The following is a 13,357-nucleotide window of genomic DNA, read 5'->3' as shown; positions in this document are numbered from 1 at the left end:
TCTTTCATCTTAAAAAAATCCTTAATATAATGAGATTGGCCATGAGTTGGTAGTTATTGATGGGTAGCTGATGGGTATACAGGGGTTCATTATATTATCCTACTTCTGTATATGTTTAAAAATTTTTCATGATAAATTTTTTTTAAGTTGAAAAAAGTTCAATAAACATGAGAGTTGTGGTTTTTTTGTTTTTTTGGGGTTTTTTTGCGGTACGCTGGCCTCTCACTGTTGTGGCCTCTCCCGTTGCGGAGCACAGGCTCCGGACGCGCAGGCTCAGCGGCCATGACTCAGGGGCCCAGCCGCTCTGCGGCACGTGGGATCTTCCTGGACCGGGGCACGAATCCATGTCCCCTGCATCGGCAGGCGGACTCGCAACCACTGCGCCACCAGGGAAGCCCGAGAGTTGCGTTTTACAGAATTTAAATTAAAAATAGAGCCCGTGTGTCTCGCTACACTGATAATGTCATGTCTGTTACTAGCCATTCAGTATATTATAAAATGAACGCAAATTCTCTGAGCCATTTCCTTACGGATATGATTTCCTCTCAGCTATATAAGTTTTTTACTTCATAAAAATTATAACTATTAACGTATATTGGGAGGCACTAGAGTAGAAATTAAAATAATGTGAAAGTGAAATATAGGTCTTTACACGATGGCTAATTATTTACATCACAAAGAAAATGATTTTGTCTAAGGGAGGTAACTACTTTACTATTAACAGTTTATAAAACAGCATGTTTTTATGATTTCCTACTTAATGCTAATACTTAACATTTTAGCTATACATACATTTTTTCCTCTACAATCTTACTCACTTGGATTAAGAAAGCTAAGCTAAACACAGCATAAAAACAATGTAAAAGTAAGAAAATATACTTACTATGAAATCATCATAAAACAAAGTGTGACTGACTTGCAAATGTCTTATTAAGCTGCCATTGAAGCTGCTTGGATTCTCATTAGGTACTAAACGGCAAAGTGGACAGAACTGGAAATAAACAAGATCAAGAGTTCAAGAAAGAATTTTAAATAATCATTACTGTCAGAATTAAAAAATTAAATAACCATTCAACAAAATAAATTTTAATTTTATGAATATATTGGCCATACCTTGGTATTGTCTTAGAATTGTATAAATATTAAAGCAACATAAAGAAATAAAATTGCACTTATTTCTTCATATGCATTTCTTTTATATAAAAGTATATGTTTATCACTTAAAAAAATAATTAATTTATTTTTGGCTGCATTGTGTCTTTGTTGCTGCGCGCGGGGCTTTCTCTAGTTGTGGCGAGCGGGGGCTACTATTTGTTGCGATGTGCAGCCTTCTCATTGCGGTGGCTTCTCTTGTTGCAGAGCACGGGCTCTAGGCACATGGGCTTCAGTAGTTGTGGCACGCGGCCTCAGTAGTTGTGGCTCACAGGCTCTAGAGCGCAGGCTCAGTAGTTGTGGCGCACGGGCTTAGTTGCTACGCGGCATGTGGGATCTTCCCGGACCAGGGCTTGAACACGTGTCCCCTGCATTGGCAGTCGGATTCTTAACCACTGTACCATCAGGGAAGTCCCTATCACTTTATCATTTAAACAATATTACAGTCAGTAGGTGTGCCATAATTTAATTAGTTACCTACCTCTTGGAATACTGACGTTTTCTTGGTATGTGGATATTCTATTATTACCAATTATAGTATCTATATTGTTTACTTTTGGGGGGATTATTTTCTTAGGATACATGACCATAAATGGAGATTAGAAGGTCAAAGTTATGAACTTCACAGTTCATAATATATATTACTCTATAGTTTTATACTGCCACCAGCAATATAGATTATAATACACCAGCATCAGATACTAATACCAGCATCAGGTGTTAGTATTTATACATATTTTCCTAATTTAATAGACATTAATGGCTCTCTAATAAAACTTTTTCATTTTGAAATATTTATAAGCTCACAAGAAACTGCAAAAATAACACAGAGAGGTACCATGTCACAATCACCCAGCTTCCCCTAATGGTAACTTCTTACATAACTGTGGTACATTACCAAAACCAGGAAACTGGCAATTAACTAGACAACATCTGACTTAGATTTCACCATTTTTTGCATGAACTCATTTTTTTGGGTGTGTATGTATAGTTCTATGAAATTTTATCACACATATAGAAATGCATGTAACTACCGACACAATCAAGATACAGAACTGTTCTCTCACTACAAAGAACTCCCTTGTGCTGCTCCTTAACTTCCTCTTCTCTCCCAGACCCTGGCAACCACCGATCTCTTCTCCAGAACTTTTGAGACTGGCTTTTTTTTTTTTTTTTTTTGCTGTACGCAGGCCTCTCACTGCTGTGGCCTCTCCTCTTGTGGAGAACAGGCTCCCGACGCGCAGGCTCAGCGACCATGGCCCACGGGCCCAGTCGCTCCGCGGCATGCGGGATCCTCCCGGACCGGGGCACGAACTCGCGTCCTCTGCACCGGCAGGCAGACTCCCAACCACTGCGCCACCAGGGAAGCCCGAGACTGGCTTTTTTCACTAAGCATAATGGCCTTGGAATTCATCCTAATCGTTGAGTGCATCAATATAGTTCCTTCCTTTTTACTGCTGAGTAGTATTCCATGGTATGGAGGTACCACAGTTATCCATTTACCTTTGAAGGACATTTGTTGCTTTGGGCTGCTACAAATAGAGCTGCAATGAACATTTGTGCATAGATGTTTTATGTAAACATATTTTCATTTTTCTAGGATTAATTTCTAGGAGTGTGATTGCTGGGTTAGTGTTACAGTTAACTTTGTAAAAAACTGCCAAACTATTTTGTTTGTAAATGGCTAGACCATTTTACATTCCCACAAGCAATGAGTGAATTATCTAGTTTTTCCTCATTCTCATCAGCATTAGTTACTGTCAACATTTTTCTATTTTAGTTGTTTTCATAGGCATGTAGTGGTATCTCATCATGGTTTTAATTTGTAATTCTCAAATGGCTAATATAAATGACTCTTTCTTTTAATATATACCACTTTATCACATCTTAACATAGGTTTTTTTTAAAATTGTATTTCTTCGTGTATTCATTTTGAAAAATGAGATGCAGAATCATTACTGAGTGCCAAGTATATGTTAGGCAATAAATGAGGTGGTATTCTCATTTGATTCTCACAGAAACCCAGTGAATTATCATCTTTATTTTGTTGATGAAACCAATTTCAGAGAGGAAAAAGATTAGCTTAAATCTACACCACTTCAAGTATCAGAGCTGGAATCTAGGCCTCTACTAGACAATCCAATGTCCTTTTCATATTATAACAGTGTCTAATTTATCAGCTTGGATGATGTTTTTCTCTAAATTTAAATGAGATCTTTACATATTTCTTTTCATTCTTATTATTTTATGGGGGGGGTCCCAGTTTCAATATGCTCAACTTCTATAAATAAGGTCCATTTTAAAATTTTGCTCTACTCAATTAATCTTAATGTCTTATTTTAAATAAAATTACATCATTTAAATTATTATTGCTTTATAATAATTAATGATTTCCTTACATTCTAGCTATCTTGGTTAATTGACAACATGGCTATCCCAAAATAGCACTCAATCTACCCTGAGACCCCTACATAGTGAGAACAGAGCTGAGACCAAGAAATATTTTAATAATAGAAACAACCTAAGTGTCCAGCAACAGATGAATGGATAAATAAGACATGGTATACACACACACACACACACACACTCACACAGTGGAATACTATTCAGCCATAAAAAAAGGAAATATTGCCATTTGCAGCAACATGGATGGACTTGGAGGGTATTATGCTAAGTGAAATAAGTCAGTCAGAGAAGGGCAAATTCTGTATGATATCACTTATATGTGAATCTAAAAAAATTACAACAAACTAGTGAATATAACAAAAAAGAAGCACACTCACAGATACAGAGAACAAACTAGTGGTTACCAGTAGGGGAAGGGGAGGGGTAACATAGGGGTAGAGGATTAAGAGGTAGGGGATTAAGGGGTACAAACTATTATATATAAAATAAGCTACAAGGATACATTTTACAACATATATCCCATATATTGGGATTATGGACAATATTTTATAATAATTATAAATGGAGTATAACCTTTAAAAATTGTGAATCACTATATTGTATACCCATACCTGTAACTTATATAATATTGTACATCATCTGTACTTCAATTGAAAAAAAAGGATGTTGGCCTCACCTCTATGACAGTGAACGCAATGGGTAAATAACAGTCACCATATTAGAAGCTACCACTAACCTCAATCCTTTGGAGCATCTATTACAATGGACACCCAGCTCTATCTGTGGTTTCGATTAACTCCCACAGCAACTCAGCCAATTACAGGACACTTTCTATATAATGGTAAATACCATTTGGGGAAGAAATTAAAGACAACGGAATCCATTGCCAAAAGAGACACGCACTGAAAATAATTATAGACAAATATGCAACCAAACTTAAGGTACCAGATGGCACATCTAATTTAATAGGAGTTTGGAAGCATATCTAATGAAGATTTTCTCCTTCTAACACGTTTATGCATATATGCTCCCACTGCCCAGTCCAGCCACAGACATTCTGAATACCCATGGAAATAAACTGCTGTGGGAATGAGGGCTCAAGCTCTTGTCACTACAGCTTTTAATTCCAAACCAACTGAAGTCCTGTCCCTTCCCATAAGGAATGAACCTCAGGATCAAGGCAGAAAGTAAGACTACCTTTGAACCTGTGTGAATGGAAATACGATTTTTAAAATATCCTGTTTTTCACATCACTACATCCTACTATGTGCTAGGTTCTCTGCCAAGAGCTGGGCATGCAGTGCTGAACAAAGAATTAAGTTCTATGGCTTCATGAACCTAATAATTTGGAGGGAGAGACAGACACAAATACACAGTTAACGATTTGTGATAAATGAGAAAAAAGGGGAGAAATGCAAGAGCTGAAATTAATTTGGGTGTCAGATAAGTGAAATTTAAGTTGAGTTCTAAAGGATAAATAAGAACCAACCAGTGGGGACTTCCTTAGCAGTCCAGTGGTTAAGACTCCATGCTTCCACTGCAGGGGGCGCAGGTTCAACCCCAGGTTGGGTAACTAAGATCCCACATGCCGGGCAGAGCGGGGTTGGGGTAGGGGGGCAGGAAGCACACACAAAAAAGAACCAACCAGTGAAAGAAAACACTGGAAAGAGAGAAGAGCCAGAAAGTGTGGTTCTTGCTGAAACGTCTTCCTTTTATAAGATAAAATATTAAATTTCTCTCGAGTGGTCTCATAATTCAATCTGAAGCATGCTGTGTGTGTCATTTGCCTCTTTTTTTTTTTTTTTGTGGTACGCGGGCCTCTCACTGTTGTGGTCTCTCCCGTTGCGGAGCACAGGCTCCGGACGCGCAGGCTCAGCGGCCATGGCTCATGGGCCCAGCCGCTCTGCGGCATGTGGGATCTTCCCGAACCGGGTCACGAACCCGTGTCCCCTGCATCGGCAGGCGGACTCTCAACCACTGCGCCACCAGGGAAGCCCCCATTTGCCTTTTTTGAGTCCAATATTCCATAGATACAATTTTTCAAAAAGAAAAAAACATGGCAGAATATAATTACTGTGTGACAAAAAGGAGCTGTTCTGAAGGTTGCACATCAGAACAGTCAAAATTCCTTGATGTTCATAACTTTAGTTGCTTGTGGTTTGATCTCTGAATTATCTAATTCTATCTGGAAGGCAGAATCATTTGCCCAAATCTCTAACCGCCCTGAAACGTCTTATATCTGGTAAGTCAGATGATGTCACTGATCTTATCTGAAGGCAAACCCAGCAATTCAGTCCTTCAGAGCAATAATTCCTTGTTAACTTCCACACCAATCCAGAAGCAGCCTTGGACTCAGCCCTCCTCATCCAAGGATTCCACCAGGTGTTTTCACCTACGTGCCCCCAGAGGGTCCCTAAGCACGTGACCCCAGCCCTGCCACAGTATCTGCATCCAGCCTTTTCCTAACCACAGGGTTGTTCCGGACTTCTAGTGGCACTAGATGCTTCAGAGCGCATGTGTCTTAAGCTTCTACACTTAAGCACGAAACACTAACCCAGGAAACCTGAAGGTGTTTGGTTCCAGAGACCACTTTTACACAGCCGTGGTGTATTACAGAACCATGGCTTTTCTGAGCAATCTGTTCCTGCCTGAAGGCCTTGATAGCATCCTGGTCTTGTGGTAAAATTTACTTCACCTCCTCCACCTCTCCCAGTTTGGGTTCCCCAACTGTGAGAGTACATGGCTTCCTCTGAGAAATCTGCTCTAGCCTTGATTTGATATAGCTGCAAAAATGGTAGTAACCCGGCATCATCACCTGACTCACTTACTACTACCCTGTGAAAAAGGCATCATCATTACCGTCATCTCCATTTTACAAATGATGAAACAGAGGCAAAGAGGTTAATGGGATTTTCTGCGATTTGCACCAAAGCTTATCTCCTCCAAAGCCTAGGCTTTCCTCCCCCGGCCCCAGGGCACTGCTGTTCAATAGAAATGCAACAGAAGCCACACACATAATTTTATTTTTTGAGTAGCCACATTACAAAAACTAAAAGGAAACAGGTGGGATTAATTTTAATAATATGTTGTATATAACTCCAGATATACAAGTTATTATTATTTTTAATAGAAATTTATTGAAGTATAAACGCTTCACAATACCGTGTTAGTTTCTGTTGCACAACAAAGTGAATCGGCCATATGCATACACGTGTCCCCATATCCCCTCCCTCTTGAGCCTCCCTCCACCCCCCCCATCCCACCCCTCTAGGTCATGGCAAAGCACCAAGCAGATCTCCCTGTGCTATGCTGCTGCTTCCCACCGGCCAGCTATTTTACATTCGGTAGTGTATATATGTCGATGCTACTCTCACTTTGCCCCAGCGAAGCCTAGGCATTTTAACTACTAAGTTCCACGATTCCTGGTTTATCTCTGTCCTTATGTCGGCTTTCTTCAGTGACCTCTATGACCTCTAAATCATAGAAGACCCAGCTTCCATGGACCACCTTCAATCTGATGGCCAAACTGAGTGGCACGTGGACTGGACTTCTGCGGAGCAGGTACACAGTACCAATGGATGGACAAATATGGGGCCTGCCCTGGAGGGATGCTATAATGCGGCCCATGGCCCAGAGTGCCTAGTGTTCCTCCAGCCAGAGCAGCACCCCGGGCACTACTGGTCAGGGCTCAGACTGTGTCGATAATATCTCCTTCATAGGGTTGCTAGGAGAAGGCAAAGAGGCACTCAGAACTCAGTAAATGGTAGTCACTATTATGCCATCCTAATGTTTTCTTCAAGCTTCCTCTAGGACGGTTCCCCAGGGACATATCATAAAACACCTCCTTAGCCCAGTTCCTCCCACAGAGCAACCTGAGCAGGAAAAGCCCCTGACAACCTCCTCTGCTGCCCCAACACATATCAAGCTCTTAGATAGCCATTCCAAGACCCAAACCTCTGGGCCATTAGGATGAATAACAAATTCCTTTGACTGTGCTGTAGGAGGACTTTTGTCTTGAACTTGCTAGTGGAGCACAGTGTCTATGCCCTGGAGCTAGACTACTGGGTTCAAACCGTAGCTCTGATTATTTACCAGCTATGAGATTTACCTCGTAAGACTTAACCTCTCTGAGCCTCAGTTTATCATTTGTAAAATGGGGATAAGAATCATATCTATCTCATAGGATTGTCGTAAGGGCTATCTAGCTATCTCTCCATCAATCACCTATCTAATATACTTACATTTCAACTTCACCCACTTTCTGAAAGGATTTTATGGAAAAAAAAACAAACCTTAAAACAAATTTTAAAAAACCCAAACTCATATATATGAAAAACACATATACATATATATACATGTACACATATACAACATAAAACTAAAATAAAATTCAAAAAGCTCTTCAAGGTATCATTTTACATCTGTTAAGCCTGGATAATTTAAAAATAAGTGTACGTATAATTTATCCCTTATAAGTACAACATTCAAAAGTCCATACATTTGTGTTCATACCATCATTTTATAATTTCTTTCCATATAAGAATAGTCTCTACTCTGATTTTGTTGATCATATTTTGTCCTTTTTCTCTGAGTTAGAAATATGCTACAGGGTATTACTGTGTAAAGAACTCTCTTATTGGGTAATTCAAGACACTCTCCTAAGTCAAAAAAAATTTTTTTAAAATAAATAAATAAATGTACCCAATCTTGGCCAGGTTAAGGTGAAAGTGGTTTACTCATAAATTGCTGACACAAATATAAATTGACTCAAACTATTTAGAACACATTTCAAGAGTTAATAAAAACTTGCACTCTTGGTCCCAGAAATATCAATCTAAGGAATTTCCTCTCAGGAAAAAAGTGCTTTAGAAGGAAAAGTTTAAATGTACAAGAATGTGAATTCGAATCCTAAAAATTGTTACCAATCCAAATGTTTTAAAATAGTAAAATGGCTAAGTAAATGATGACGTATCCATCATCACCCGGCCTTACCTCTCAACTATACAAAAATGAAAATTATAAGGGGAACTCCCTGGTGGTCCAGTGGTTAGGACTCCACGTTTTCTAATGTGTATCAAATTTAGACACTGCAGAAATGTATAATAACACAAATCCTCACCACAGGTCTCCTTTCTGATCTGTGATGAGTAATGCAATGATCCAGCAAGCTGTCTTCATCCAATTCCTTCTGACAAAATGGACATACACACCTGGAAATTACATAGAATACAAACGTTACTGAAATTGTTGATCATTAGACAGTAGTCACTTAACTAGAGGTAAAAAATAGAATGTAAGGGGATCTAGTTTCTAGTCCTCATTCTTTCTGAGTTGATGTTCTTTTTCCAATCCTGATAATAATCTTGGTGCCTAAATTTTTTCTCATGAGAAATGTAAATGTGTAACCTCACAGGGGCAGGATAGAGAATCAGTTATAGTGCACTTGAAGCACTTGATTTTCTTTGGAAGACAAGTACAATCTGAGCACCCCATTAACTGAGAAACAGAGGAACAAACCACCCAGCTGTGCCTAGGTTACTTCTTCTGTCCCTTTTACTTCCTCCCTTTCCTAAATCAGGTAACATCTGAATGGGGTGTTACTTTGTTCTCCAACTAGCATATCTAACAACGCTGGCATATATAACTAAAGGTGTCAACTCACAGTATTAGCATCCAGTGAAGAATGGAAAATGGCCTGCAACTACCTTGTTACATCCTTATGCACACCTAGGAGTATCTGTCCCTCACATCTGTGCTGTCCAACGGACTAGCCATTCGGTATGTGTCTACTGGGCTAGTCCAAACTGAGATATGCTGGAAGTATAAAACACACACTCAATTCTGAAGGCTTTATATATACATAAAAAAGTAAAATATCTCAATAATTTATATATTGATTACATGTTCAAAGGATAAGACTTTGGCTATATTCAGTTAAATAAAATATATTACAAATTAATTTCACTTGTTTCTTTTTACTTTTTTGAGTATGGCTATTAGAGAATTTAAAATTACATATGTGCTCTGCATTATATTTCCATTGCACAGTGCTGCCTTAAATTCTTAGGGACAATATGGAGGCTTGGAATTTTTTGCTCACTTTCCATTGTAGATATAACTTCCTGTTCCCCAAGAGTTGTATTCTGGACAAGCTCCCTGCATAAGAATTTTAAAAATTTGAATTATGTAGTAAGTTCTTCCATAAAGCAAAGATTTCTATCTTAAATGCAAATATTAATCTATCCTGTAATACTGGTTAATCAACAACACTTCTCATTTTCTGTTATTTCAATTCTTTATTATTTCATTCTAACCAGCAGGAGAAATTAGTATTTAAATTAGGTTTCATATATTTCAAAATTTTCATAAAGCCTATCAACCTTACAATCAAACCACACAGAATTCATACTCTGCCTAGAGCTAAAATACTCACTTACAATTTAACAGAATGGTATAATCCTATAATAAAAGGTATATTTGCAAAGTAATCTCTAGTAAAATGAGAGGAATGGGGTGATCATTTAGACTTTTGGGTTAGGAAATTTAAGTTATATTTTGAGTAGTATATTTTCTTTTTTTAAACATTTTTATTTAAGTACAGTTGATTTACAATGTTGTGTTAGTTTCAGGTGCACAGCACAGTGATTCAGTTATAAATCAATCAATCAATCAATCAATCATACATATATATTCTTTTTCAGATTCTTTTCCCTTATAGGTTATTACAAAATATTGGGTATCTATCCCTGGGCTATACATGCGTTTTCTTTTTTTTTTTTTTTTTTTTTGCGGTATGCGGGCCTCTCACTGTTGTGGCCTCCCCCGTTGCGGAGCACAGGCTCCGGACGCGCAGGCCCAGCGGCCATGGCTCACGGGCCCAGCCGCTCCGCGGCATATGGGATCCTCCCAGACCGGGGCACGAACCCATGCGTTTTCTTAAAATAAGCAGAACTAACATTTATCTTCAGGAGAAAAGAAGAAATTATACTGAATACCTCTTTGGATAGCTGCATTCATAAGCAGATTTAATGGTTTCAAAACCATCATCCCTATGCAGGAGAACACAAATCATTTCTTTATTTCTTTAGCAGAGGCAGATGCCAAACTTTCTAATTCCTCTGCCTATCAGGAGAGTAATAACCCAGATTTCTTTCTTTCTTTTTTTTTAAGAAAAAATAATTAATGATCAATATCCTCCATTACACCTACTAGCCACCTCCATCCTTCCTCCAGCCCCATATAAGATTACCCAGAAAACAGGTATAGGATTCCAGAATGCCTGCCCCACGCCTGTTCTTTCTTGTTAGAATACATACTGAGATGTCACTTCGTCCCTTCTAAAGAGAAACCAGCAAAAGGAGAGAGAATGAGCTGGGGAACTGAGAGGAGGTGATGGAAGAGTAAAGACAACAACCTCTAAACCATCATCTACTTCAGGACTCTTGTTAGTCACAAAATAAACCCTAGCAGAAATTGAACAGTTCTGCTTTCTATTTTTGTATCTTCCTGCATATAAACTTGTCTGAGGAAGTTTCCACAATCTCTCCAGTGTTCAGTTGGTTCTCCCCATACAAAGTTTTTAAAGCAGAGAGAACAAAATTCTTTTGTAATTATTCCCATTAACAAATGATTACCAGTAATAGGTATTATGGTCAGAAGCCAAAACATAACTACATACATATTTTCAGGACAAAAATGTTAAGCTTTCTGGCTCATTAAGTTCTGTATAAGCGTATCAAATTTAGCATTAAACTAAATTGTACTGAACAAACCTTGTTGCTGTCTCTCCAAGTTCTTGTAGTGGTCCATACTTATCTATGTACTTCTGACATGTTCTTATGTGTACCCTCATTTCACTGAGGCAAACCTATATAAAAGCAGATTAAAATAAGCTCACTGTTGAAAGGGGGTTCATTTCAGTCAATGAAGTCTTTTGTGACCCAGCTTTATTGCTTTCCTTATTTCAAATAAGGTCATAGTGCGCGGTCAGTTGATTAAAAGGATGCAGTCATGATAACAGTACAACCAATTTAAGGCATTATCAAGCATAACACTATTTTAAGTAGTTTTTTTGGGGGGCCGCGTCCCGTGGTATGTGGGATCTTTGTTCCCCGACCAGGGATTGAACCCCCAGCCCCTGCATTGGGAGCGTGGAGTTTTAACCACTGGACTGGCAGGGAAGTCCCAAGAAAAACACTATTTTAAATTTTTCTTACAACTAGAAGACCCAAAAGCTGAGTTCTTAAATTTGGTTCTTCTACAAAGTATATGTTTTTTAAAGTGCAAAGATGTATATTAAATCAAATTTACTTTTTTTGGATACGATTACCTAAATCGGTGATGGAAAGAGGGAAGTAAGGAAGAAAAAGGGGAGGAAAAAAAAGCAAAAGGAACTAAAGGAAAGAAAGGAAAAAGAGAGATAGAAAGAAAGAAAAACAAAGAGAGGTAAAAAGAATAAATAGATGGATTTTAGAGATGTCCAGAGTAAGTACAAAGAAACCCTGTGCTTCAGGGAAAGATATAAATACCATGGCTTTATAATACATCCAATAGTATTACATGAATTCACAGTATACAGTATACTTAATGGCCCCATTAAGAGCAAACATAAAGGACAGCTACTGCAGTCCATTTTTATCAAGGCAGAATAAAGAGCCCTTGTCCTTCCAGATATACATTCAGATTTCCTAACCATGAGGGATCTGTTGCTAAATAACACATACTCTACTAAATGTGTCATGAGAAACTCTGATAAGATCTTGTGCTAAAGGAAGCTCTGTACAGCTGTAAGGTGGCCCACCCACCCTGCTTCATTTTGCCCAAGCTACGGAAGTTAAACCTCAGACATGAAATCTACCATGTCAAGAAAACAGTTATAACTGTCACAAAAGACAAAAATAAAAGCAAATGGGGGGCTTCCCTGGTGGAACAGTGGTTAAGAGTCCACCTGCCAATTCAGGGGACACGGTTTCAATCCCTGGTCCGGGAAGATCCCACATGCCGCGGAGCAACTAAGCCCATGTGCCACAAGTACTGAGCCTGCACTCTAGAGCCCGCAAGCCACAACAAAGAGTAGCCCCCGCTCGCCGCAACTAGAGAAAGCCTGCACACAGCAATGAACACCCAACGCAGCCAAAAATAAATAAATTAAAAATTTTTAAAAAGCAAATGGAAAAGTAAGAACAAATCCTTGCTTTATAACTATCCATCTAAAAAGATGTAAAAGCTAGGACCGATCTAGGCATCTGTCTTAAAACAGACTGTTTGGGACTTCCCTGGTGGTGCAATGGTTAAGAATCCACCTGTCAATGCAGGGGACACGGGTCTGGGAAGATCCCGCATGCCACGGAGCATCTAAGCCCTTGCGCCACAACTGCTGAGCCTGCACCCTAGAGCCCATGTGCCACAACTACTGAAGCCCGCGTGCCTAGAGCCCTTGTCCCACAACAAGAGAAGCCACCGCAATGAGAAGCCCACGCACCGCAACGAAGAGTAGCCCCCGCTACGCAACTAGAGAAAGCCCGCGCACAGCAACGAAGACCCAACGCAGCCAAAAATAAATAAATAAATAAATAAAACAAACAACAAACAAGCTGTTTTACAACTTTTAACATCCAACTTTGCACATCAGTGCTCTCTCATCTCCTTATGACTTCTGTTAAAAGTTTCTTTCTTCTTCTTTATATTCCTTGATCAACAAAGAGACACATTCCTTATATAAATTAGCAATCTGGGGACTACGTCCTGACAGATGAATTGATAAATTCATAGAGCGTCTACCCCAGACACAAAACTGTGA

The 13,357-nt window shown here is 39.0% G+C and overlaps 1 protein-coding gene across 7 annotated transcripts in view; it reads right to left on the bottom strand.

The window, feature by feature from the left end:
- Positions 1-13,357, bottom strand: part of RNF125 (ring finger protein 125) — a 112,496-nt gene that overhangs the window by 6,138 nt on the left and 93,001 nt on the right. For all 7 annotated transcript variants that reach the window (XM_082639975.1, XM_082639973.1, XM_082639974.1 and 4 more), the window contains 3 exons: positions 11,331-11,425; positions 8,678-8,768; positions 884-991 (listed from right to left, as the gene is read on the bottom strand). In XM_082639975.1, the coding sequence (XP_082496101.1) occupies positions 884-991; positions 8,678-8,768; positions 11,331-11,425 (294 nt within the window). The remainder of the gene's footprint in view (positions 1-883; positions 992-8,677; positions 8,769-11,330; positions 11,426-13,357) is intronic.

Source organism: Mesoplodon mirus, assembly GCF_964341445.2.
Source record: "Mesoplodon mirus genome assembly, chromosome: 13".
Lineage (NCBI taxonomy): Eukaryota > Metazoa > Chordata > Mammalia > Artiodactyla > Ziphiidae > Mesoplodon > Mesoplodon mirus.
Note: the sequence above shows the minus strand (reverse complement) of the source record. Positions and strands in the feature narration are given on the sequence as shown.